The 10,970-nt window shown below is 40.9% G+C and overlaps 1 protein-coding gene and 1 long non-coding RNA gene across 2 annotated transcripts in view; one reads left to right on the forward strand and one right to left on the reverse strand.

The window, feature by feature from the left end:
• Positions 1–6,295, reverse strand: part of FAM120A (family with sequence similarity 120A) — a 102,636-nt gene extending 96,341 nt beyond the window's left edge. The window contains 1 exon segment of the mRNA XM_008576200.1: positions 5,822–6,295. Coding sequence (XP_008574422.1) covers positions 5,822–6,295 — 474 coding nt within the window.
• Positions 6,296–7,051: 756 nt separating this feature from the next.
• LOC103593249 lies at positions 7,052–10,697 on the forward strand. The gene is made up of 3 exons (XR_550729.1): positions 7,052–7,306; positions 7,393–7,534; positions 10,426–10,697. It is a non-coding gene; the product is annotated as an uncharacterized LOC103593249 (long non-coding RNA).
• Positions 10,698–10,970: the final 273 nt, after the last annotated feature.

Raw genomic sequence — 10,970 nt, forward strand, 5'->3', positions numbered from 1 at the left:
TCACTGGCTGAACGTGGTGCGGGCGCAACACTGAGGGTTGCGATCCCATTGCCGGTCCCCGGTACGGGCGCGACACCGAGGGTTGCAATCCCGTTACCGGTCAGTAAAAAAGACAAAAAAAAAGGAAAAAAATAAATAAATAAAATGACAATAATAAAAAATAATAATAAGGAAGTGGATGTCCTAAAAAAAATGCAAATTAAACTTTATAAACTTTAAAAATAAAAAGTAAAAAGATGAGAGGAAAGAAGGAAACACACACATTATTTGTATTGACAATCTATTTAGACTACTATATGAATCTCCTAATTACTCAGCTAAACCCTGGCAGTATTATTCATGTTAAAATTTCATTCCAAAATACAAAACATCAAAATTTAATTTTCAGAATTTAGGAAAATGAACATCAGATTGATACAATTTATTTCAAGATAGTGATATACTTGCAAACTCTTCAAAGATTGAGATTGAAAATCTCACCCACGTGGTCTACAACTCTCCCAGTAGTCTGGGCAGGCTTGTTACTACTGTTCGGGAATGTGTTCTAGCTCAGAAGATGAACTGTGCACTTCAGACCCAGGAAAAGTCAACCCTCCAGCAATAAACCCTCCAGTATGCTTCCCTACACTAACCAGTAAAATGCTAACAATGTGTTCAATTCACTCATTCCAAACAAGTTAATTTATTCCAGAGAAACTGAGAAATACCAAATGACTGGGGCACAAATGTATTCTCTTTCTAAACCACAGACCCTTAACTACTACTATAGTGTAGATTTACCATACCTTGCAGATAATGCAGTACATCAAGTTCAACTTTACTAGAAACGAGGTGCAATGGAACCAGGTATAACAAGAGAGAGAAGATGGCTAAATTCAGCCAATTCCCCTGAGCAGTTACTCCTTTTATGGCTTCCACACATCACCTAAATTAAGAAGCATAAAAGCCTTATTCAAAGACAAAACCTCTGTAGCAGGTGGCCAAGCTGAGACCAGTGATCTTTGGAATCAACTGACTCTGTGGACTTGAAAAACTTCAACTTCCTACCATCTTTCTGCCATCACACTGCCTTGCATGAGGGGACTGCATGAACTGGTGAGTAACATCCATCTCCCAAGTATTTTTTGAACACCTACTACACGCCAGGTATTTTTCTAAGATCTGGACAACAGGCAAGGTCTTCATGGGAATTACTTTCCAGAGAAAACATTAAAACAAGTAAAAAATAAGTGATGAGCTATATAGAGACACTCAGAGAATTTAACAATATTTTTCCCTAAACTCTGATTCATTTACACATCTAATTGTTTTATTTAGGAAATTTTGTCTATGAATCCATTGAAAAATTTTGATACACATGCCAGAACATGAACGAACCTTGAAGACATTACACTAAGTGAATTAAACTAGTCACAAAAAACTGGTACACTAGAGAAAAATACATATTTTAAATGGCTGACTGATTGAGTTTTAAGACAGTCAATTTCAAATCTTAAGAATTTTTGGTCAGGGCCGGCCCGGTGGCGCACTCGGTAGAGTGTGGCGCTCCCGCCAAGGGTTCGGATCCCATATAGAGACCGGTCCGCTCACTGGTTGAGCGCGGTGCGGGCGCGACACTGAGGGTTGCGATCCCGTTACCGGTCACGAAAAAAAAGACAAAATGGAAAAAAAAAAAAAAAAAAAAAAAAATTTCTGGTCAATTAAAGGTCCCTAAAAATAGGATATTTTGTCAGTTTTCAGGGTGTACTGATCAGTGCTTTTCTTCTGTACAGAAACTTTGCTGCTCCTACTCTAACTGGAAAAAATAGTAGAGACATTTTGCTATCAGAATTGACCTGCGGTGAACTGTTGGTAGGCACACCCTCAAAGTACTCTTACACAATGAAACTGAACTTTGACTTCAGCACTGCACTTCCCTCTTGAAGAGGTTACTAATGACTTGTCCCCAGATGTCACTTAATCAGCAGATCCTGTTTCTTTATATGTAAAGTGGGGTAACAAAGCACCCTGAAGACTAAATGAGACAGTGTATGTAAGAAAGGACCTAGTAAGGTCCTGGTCTGATATCAGTTAGTTCCCTCCCCCACCAACTGTAGAAGAGATCATCATTCCTAAATACAAACGTGTTATTATGATAACTATGAAAATCTTAAACTATAGTCTTATCTCATTCCTCCATTGACTTAAAATATGAACGTCATTTTATGTTCAGATCTAAGTAGATACACCAGAGCATCAGGGTAAGATATGAAGAACTTCGTTATAAACCCTCACACCTATACAAGTCTTGTAGCAGAAACATTTACGAAAGCTCCAGTGATTTAATGCCACCGACATTTTAAAATAAACATAAATCACTCACTGAAGTTTCAAAGTAACTTCAGTGCTTTGATGACTCAAAGCACACAAGAGGAAACTCTCCAAGTAACTACAGACAAGTTCATTTAGTGACCTAAACAAAATGAGTTAACATGTAGGCCAACTTGTAATGATTAAAGAAATACAATTATTACTGTACAAAAAATACAATTATTACTCTATCAAAGAAATATTCTCTAAATCAAAAAAGATTTAAGCAACCATGACAGGAAATCATGCTTTTCTGCCAATTTATAAAAAACTAGAGAAGGCCAATACATGAATGATAAGTTTTTAAGAGAGATGTCTCATTTACTCAACATTATAGTAACGTGTTCATGTCAATTCTTTTGCCAATGTATTTAACCTTAAAAAAAATCATACAATAAAATTAACACATATTTACTTTTGATGGATAGCTGTCATTTTAAAACATGTTACTACCACCACCACCATCAGGATAAAGAACAGTCCCATCACCTCAAAAAGCTCCCTCCTCCCGTCCATTTACATTCACACCCTTCTCCTTTACTCTCAGGACCACTGATCTGAGCCTCATCACTACAGTTTTACCTTTATAAAGGTAAATGAAGGTCAGATAAATGAAATCACACCTTTTGAACCTGGCTTCTTTCACTCAGCTTAAAACCTTAATTAAAGATCCATGCAAGTTGTTACAAATGTCAACAGTTCCTTTCTTTTTTTGCTAAGCAGTACTCATGGTATGGGTGTACCACACTTTATTTAACCATTCACTTATTAAAGGACATTTTGATTGGTTCCAGTTTGGAGCTATTATGAATAAAGCTGCTATGAACATTCAAGTACCGATTTTTGTGTGAACAGAAGTTTTCATTAGGAAAATACCCAGGCGTGGATTGCCGGATCATATGATAAATGCATGTTTAACTTCATAAGAAACTGCCAAACTTTTCCAGAGTGGTGGTGCCATTCTGCACTCCCACCAGCAATGTGTAAAGATTCCAGCTGCTCAGCATTTTTCCGAGCGGTTTGTATTGCCAGTATTTTTTTATTTCAGCCATTCTAGTAGGAATGTAGTGATAACTCGTCAAGGTTTTTAATTTTTTAACCATTTTAATGAGCATCTTTTTAAAAACAGTAACACTGCTTCACTCCCTTAAACAGAGAACGCTGAACATAAATTTCTCTAACTCAAAATTATCCTTACAGAATAAACTTTGTACTACCCTCAGGGACTACTAAAGTACATAGGGTTGCTTTCCTTTTTCCAAAATAGCCCCAGAATTATGCCTGCTTTTTATAGCTTTTAAAATCCTCTCCCTTGTTGTTGTCACTTCTTGCTATTAATGGTGTTCCTGCCTCTGGCAGACTTTCCTATTCACTCTCTTCCCAAGCTGAATTTAGAAAACAGATAACCAAGCTTATTAGAATTACATTTAAAAGGAGAGGGCAGTCTGTGAGTGAGAGCTTAAAGGATTCTTCAGTTAGAAAAGAGAAAGCCCATCATTGTACCTAAACTTCCTAACATCTCTCTTGCTTGCTGAGAAATTTCTAGTAGCTAGATTTCTCAGGCATTTTTCAAAAAGGCGAGGCTGCCAGATAAGTGACCACCAGGTAACTGAGTCATTACAATATTCATCTTGGAATTAACACTATGCTATGACTCTGGATCGGGAATTAAAAGCTTATCTAAAGCAAAATGTAGACAAAATTACCATGTGTCCAGAAACATAGGCAGTTTAAATCTAGTTCATTGATCAAAATTGTAAGCACTTACTAAGTGATGGCACTCAAAGGGGTGTAAAGATATATTTAAAGAAATTTACAATTAAAAAAGAATTCAACATTTCCTTCAAAAGGTACAGTGACCATATGTATACAAACTGACTCTAATACAATATTTACAGGGTTCCCTCGAAAGTCACTTCAATAGTTAAGAGCATAGCCGGGCTGTTACCAAAAGCAAGTAAAGCTCATCCTGTCTAGTTTTCCATCTCTGAACACGATAAAACTGGGAACGCTTTTTACGATCTCTTCCGAAACTAGATCACACTGGAAAAATGGCATCGCCTTAGTTCTCTGAGAGCCCCAGCCTCCAATTCAGAAAATGTGAGTGGCAGAGACACTTCCTCTCATCCCAACTTCCCTGAATAATGGCAGGCTGAGTGTCTGCCATGCTCACCCGCCAATCGCGACTTTGCCGGACACCTCCGCCCACAGACTTCAAAACCATTTCACCAATTGCAACAGGATCCTGGGTGGGACTTCCGCTATCATATTGGGCTTAACTATCACCATCTCATCCTAGGCAGTGCGGGCAATCATGAAGAGAGAGAATTTCACAAACTTTGAGCTCAAGCACTGTTTCAAGCATAAATAAAAGAACAAGTTAAAAGGCAGTGGCAAGGGCTAAAAAACCAAAAACAGACGTCAAAAATATTTTTTAAGAAAAATAATGAAAAGCAAGCAATCAAAACTTGAAGTCCAGGATCATTTATTTGCTTATCTTTACAGTCACTGCCGGGTCCTGAAGTGCTCCTCTGGCCCAGTTTCAGCCACAGAGCCCTCTGCCAAAGGGACAGCACAGGGCCGATAATGTGGAGCTCTGATTACCCACCCATCAGGGCACCGCTGAAGGTCACTCAATACTTACTGTGCCCCTGAAAAATAAACCCTTCAAGTTCACGCTTGTATTGCACAGCCCAAAAACGGCCTTAGCCCCTGATTTTGAACTACTACTTTCGCGTCAGGTATACAAAACTGAACTTCTCTAAAAAGACTTTTTTCACATAGACTCTAAATCACAGAACTGACAAAATCCCATTCTGTCACCTTTTACGATTCCTTGAAATCTAACACACAAAAAGCAGTCAATTTCTCCACACATCTTATCCACGGACAGGGTACTGCGTTCTGAAGACAAGGAAATGGGCTGGTCCCTACACAGGTTTCACTGTCACCTGGCACTAGTATTTCCAGCCGCTTCTCCCCACTGGCCCTAGCGATCTCCCTACTATTACTATTTACTCTACTTGCTTCCAAGATAAACCTGTTGCTGGGAAAGAACGGGCTAAATTCGAAAAATGAGTATTTTGTTGAAGTTGACGAGAGCTGAGTAACCTTCCCGCCTCAAAAAGGAGGGGAAACGGTAGGGCTATTGAGGAGGGTGACACTGCCACCTCCGAGTTCCGGCCCCGGGCTCTCTAGCCACCCTCACGAATCCTCACGCGTCTGTAAACTCCGAGCAGGCCCGCCGACGAGGGGCGGCTGGAGGCAGGCTCGAGCAGCGCGCGGCCTGGACGGACCCACGGCCGGCCATCCATCTTGCGGCCCGGCTCCCAGCCTGCCCTCCCGAGCCCCCCACGCCGCCACGGCCTGGACACATTCTGCACCCCGGGAGAGGGGCTCTGGATGCGCGGCGGCCCTGGTCCCCGGGCCCGAGCGACCCCAGGCCCAAGCGGGCCCCGGGGCCCGGCCTCACCTTGACGTGGAAGCGGATGAGCGCCAGGCGGATGCAGTGGGCCATGCAGACCGGCGGCAGGAACCAGACCTTGGGCGGCGGGGTGCCCTTGTTCTGGACATGGCTGACGATCTGCTGCGCCGTCTGGCGCTCGTTGCCCTGCCGCTTGACCCACTCGTGCAGCCGGGCCTTCTCGAGCGCGCCGTTGAAGAAGACGAAGAGCTCGATGTTGCCTCCGAAGCAGGCCTTGGCCAGCGCCGCCAGGTAGCCGAGCATGTGGTTCCACTGGCCGCCGCTGACCCAGTCGGTGTAGAAGCCTCCGTAGAGGCGGTGCAGGCAGTTGTCGGCGTCCACCAGCAGGCGCAGCGGGGTCTGCGGGGGCCGCTGCCGCCCGCCGCCCACCAGGCTGCCCCGGGCCAGCTTCTGCAGCTCCACCGGCACCACGGCGCTTGGACAGTGCTTCTCGATGTAGTCCTGGAAGCCCTGCACGCCCATGGGTAGCTAGATTTCTTCTGTGTCCTTGAAAAATAAGTATTTTCTTAGGGCTCGTTTCCCAGTATCCCTTATTACTACTGGGAGAAGCGTGTGTATCCAAATATGTTGAGAAAATAAAGCAATGTACATGCTTGATTCAAAATCTTTTATGTCTGAGTGTATCTGTAAATAAGCAGTTGTATTGATTTACATGTGATTTTTTCAGACACACCTTGCTCCTGTCCCCCCCATGTCCTTGCAAGTGCTACTATTTTTCTATTTGTCATTGCTGCTTTGTTTTTTTTTTTTTTGTTTGTTTGTTTTGTTTTTTATGGCCTGTATATTGATTCTCTTTCTTGGAGACTGCATTTGTGTGTCTTAATGACCATGAAATCTTCTTTGCTTCACAGACATTAAACATCCTTCCGTAAATATCTTATGGTACTCCTTTTTCTGGAATTCCACAGAATGTTCTATAAATCTTTATTGAAGCCCATTTGCTGCATGCTCTAACATTTTTCAGTATATTCATCTACCCACATTGGCACTAAGCTATATGAGGCCAGACTATGTCTTATTTACTTTTATGTCTTCATAAAATTTTTAGTACATATTACACATCCAATAAATACTTTATTGTATGCATATGTGTGTATGTATATATAAGGAAGATACTGAAGAGATATAAAAAGACAAAAGAAATACATGAATAATTTTAGGTACATAACATCTGCTTCACTGCACCTTGTAAAAATCTGTTATCACAACTTATCCGCGAAGGTGCTTCTCAGCCGCTGCAGGCGCTAGTTTATGGTCGTTCTTACACCCGTGACAGGTGACACGTCCGGATACATTGTAATGCCGGAATGCAGTCGCCCTAAGTGTCTCGTCATCACAGGAGGGACTTGTGAAATGCCTGCTCTGTGTCCGGCTCTGCTGTTGTTGCCTCAGTAGCGTCCTCTGGGAGGAGATCTTGACGTGCCTTCTATTCCAAAGCTCTGCAGCAATTGCTTCTCAAATGAGGCTACTACCGTATGTACATTATGCTTCAATAAAACGTTTTTAAAGAGATTCATGTCTTACGGAATGCAGCATTTTACCTAACTTCCACCTTCCAGCTCTTCTTTTTCTGGAGAAACCTCTAGAGGACCGGGATGCAGCCTACGGCCGAGGCCCTGTCACAGCAGCTACTGTGCGCATGGAGCCTGCACTTACCCAGTTTGTCCATGTAAGAAGAAACCCCAGACTGTCCGTGAAAAGGCAAGTTGATTTTGTTTTATTTTCTTAGAACTACCTCAAGTGCAGGCCGACATGATAAATACATAAATATATACATAAATAAAATGCTCTTGGTATTTTGATAAGTTATGTTTAATTTTCAAAAATAGATTAGCAGGTTATGCCACTTACCCATGCACAAAATTAGTGATGAATCCAGGAGTACACGTTATTTTAGAAATTAGCTATTTACAGCCATGTTAAATAACAAGGACTCTCAGGAAATGTCCAAATTTCGTCAGGTTCACAAGATGAGGAGTAGTAGTTTTAATCACTTATTGTATTTTCATTTTTAGCTTTGCATTCCATGTATATACCTGCACTGTGTATTTGTTTTTATTTATTTTAAACGTTCTTGCTTTTATTTTTTTAAAAATGCTTTAGTGCCAGGATCCGGGATCCTGGAAATTTATTTTCACCTTAAGACAATGTAGAGTGCTAAGGTTCTGGAGTCAGACCACCAAATCTGTCTCATCTTAACTCTGTGCCTTTTAAAATTACTTAACCTTTTTGAGCCTTGGTTGTATAGACTTTACACTTGAGAACATGGAGCAGTTACTTCACTTTTTGAAAGTTTAAAATTTGTTTTCATAAGCATGTAACATAAAACTCAGTTGTGCTTACTTTCCCTATGTAACTGTATGTTCACCTTTTTTAAAAACATTCTTTTATTTTTTGAGTAACATTATTAATGTCTGGCAAAATATTTGGCTATCAAACATTTTATATGCTCTGCATCCTGAGCCCAAATTCAGGGGTTGGTTGAAGTTAAATTTTTTAAATACTAAGGTAAAATTTAAAGTTATATCTTCTTGGATTCATAGTATGACAGCTAATGGTTGGGAATTTCATTTCCAATAATCTAATCTTTTGGACAGTTCACATAGAGCATAAGAAAAACTTTTAATTTCACAAAGAGATTGCCACACAAGTGAGGGAAAAAAACTCTGAAAAATAAAGAAAAATGCTGAAAAGGACATGACCCCATGCTTCATAAAAATTACAAAAAAAAAATCTCAGAAATAAGTTATGATTAATAGACAAAGAGAGCCAGCCCGTGTTGTGTAAAAACGATCAATATGTGGCAAACCAGTGAGAGAAATACTTATTTTCAGCCCTTTCAACATTTCAACCAGTTTGGTTTTTTTTTTAATCAATTTATCTATGGCCCAAAGCAGAAAAATACTTTCTTATTTATGCGATTCTTTCCAAACTATGTTTTATAGTAGAATAATATCTTTAAGTAATATTCTACTTAATTGAGGTTTCTGTCCACCAGCAATAATAGGTGAGGTTTCAATTTTTCAAGTAACGTGATAGAGACCTCACTCCCATCCATATATAATCATTACCATATTTTGGGAAACCAGCAGGATGGGGCTAAGCATGGAATCTGTGACCCTGGAAAGAGAACAAATTAATCCGTACTTGGGATTTGAATCTGTAATGTTTACGTAGTCTTGGGCCTAATCTGTTAATTACTTGTCAACTTAAATTACCTGGAGGAGCACACACTTATCTCTGCAGTCTTCATCGTAAATAGTAGATTAGTAACTGATCACACTGCACCATCATGTCAGCAGTTGAGAAGTGCTGTTGGTTTTCAGGCTCTATGATTCCGTCAGAACTGTGATTTACCTACATTAGGAAAGGTGAACTACATGGAGAGACTGATCAACATTCAGACTCTTAACAACTGATATATAGATAACTTGGTTTTTTTCTTTTCAGATTTCTAGAAGCTGTTGTATCAATAACAAAGTATCTCAAAAACACTCAAAAGACCACCAGCATTCATAATCATTCTTGAGACTAATTGAAAACTAGGCTAAAATTCTGCAGAGGCATTGAATTGGCAAGATACCATCCTAGTAGCCAGGTCCGTAGGTCCTATTTATTATGCGAGAAAAAACTCTCTATTCACTACTCCATAGCTTCTGGTTCTGGTTTCAGAGTTCTCTCTACATCGGAGGTGTTTCTTGAGTCTTAAGATGGCCTCAAAAGGCAGGAAGAAGGATGGTGAGATCAAATACCTCTCTCTGAGGAGACAGGAAGTGTAATGGCTTAGGAGTTTCTCAGTAGGCCACCACAAGCAGTTACATGTTTAATTTAACTCTAAATTTGGAAGGCCTTACCTACCTACTCTCATTTCACAGATCTGAATATGGAGGTCAGGAGGGGAAAGTAACATGTCCAAAGTCAGAATAGACTCAACAACAAAACACCACCACTCACTGAGCACCACGTATGTGCTGGGCGTTGGCTAGCTATTAGGGATATGGAGATAAAACATAGTCCCTTCTTCAAGGAGCTCAATCTAGCCGGGGAGGCAGATATATAAACAGTAAACAAATAGATTACAATGTAGTCTGGGTAAGTGCTTCAACATACTTGTATAGAAATAAGGAAGAGAAAGGAATAAATGTCACCCATATAACTAAGTAAACAATCCAGGCCTCCCACTGCAGGTCATTCTGTCCCCCAAGGTGGAGATGGCAATCCTGTCATTGAATTCTGTGTGCATCTTGGAGCCACACCAAACCCATGTGTGGGTCCTGACTACTGCTTATAAACAGCATCACTTTAGGCAGCTCTCATCAGCCGTTTGAGCTAGTGTCATCATCAGTAAAGCAGGGATGCTGCCTCACAAGATTGAAGACAACTCCAAATGAGAGTTTTCACATGGGTGAAAGCAACCAGCAGTGCCCTTGGTGCTTCACAGCTCCTCAGAATTTTCATTTTTTATTTTCAATCTAAAACAGCACTGCCTGGTTTTTGTGGTTCCTGCTTATTTTTGTTTGTTTCTTACCACCATGTTCACCAAACTTCTGTCCAAGTGGCTTTGGGCTGATTAAAAAATATCTGTGCCTCAGAGAGAAGACTCGTGATGGAAAACTTTCGAGTGCTGAAGGTTCCCTAGGCAACTCTCTCCAGCAGCGTGGACAGTGGGAGCTGCTATGGAATAAATGGACAAACGACCAAAGGAACTGCTTTGAAAGACAGTACTCAGTTGGGCATATGTTCTATCTTATTTGGGTAAAAGAACTTCATAGTCATCCTTTAAATATGGCTTGGGGCTGGCTGATTAGCTCAGTTAGAACTTGGTGCTAGGGCCGGCCCGTGGCGCACTCGGGAGAGTGTGGGGCTGGGAGCGCAGCAACGCTCCCGCCACAGGTTCGGATGCTATATAGGAATGGCCGGTGCGCTCACTGGCTGAACGCAGTGCGGGTGATACCACACCAAGGGTTGCGATCCCCTTACCGGTCACGAAAAAGACAAAAAAAAAGATTTTCAATGTCACTGAAAAATAAAAGATTATAGACTTAATAATCTTACCATAATGTTTATTTTTCTTGGGCTGCACTGGCTGATAGGAATTTCTGTTATGATGGAAATTATTTGTGCTAATATGGTAGCC

Source organism: Galeopterus variegatus, unplaced genomic scaffold (assembly GCF_000696425.1).
Source record: "Galeopterus variegatus unplaced genomic scaffold, G_variegatus-3.0.2 Scaffold1310, whole genome shotgun sequence".
Lineage (NCBI taxonomy): Eukaryota > Metazoa > Chordata > Mammalia > Dermoptera > Cynocephalidae > Galeopterus > Galeopterus variegatus.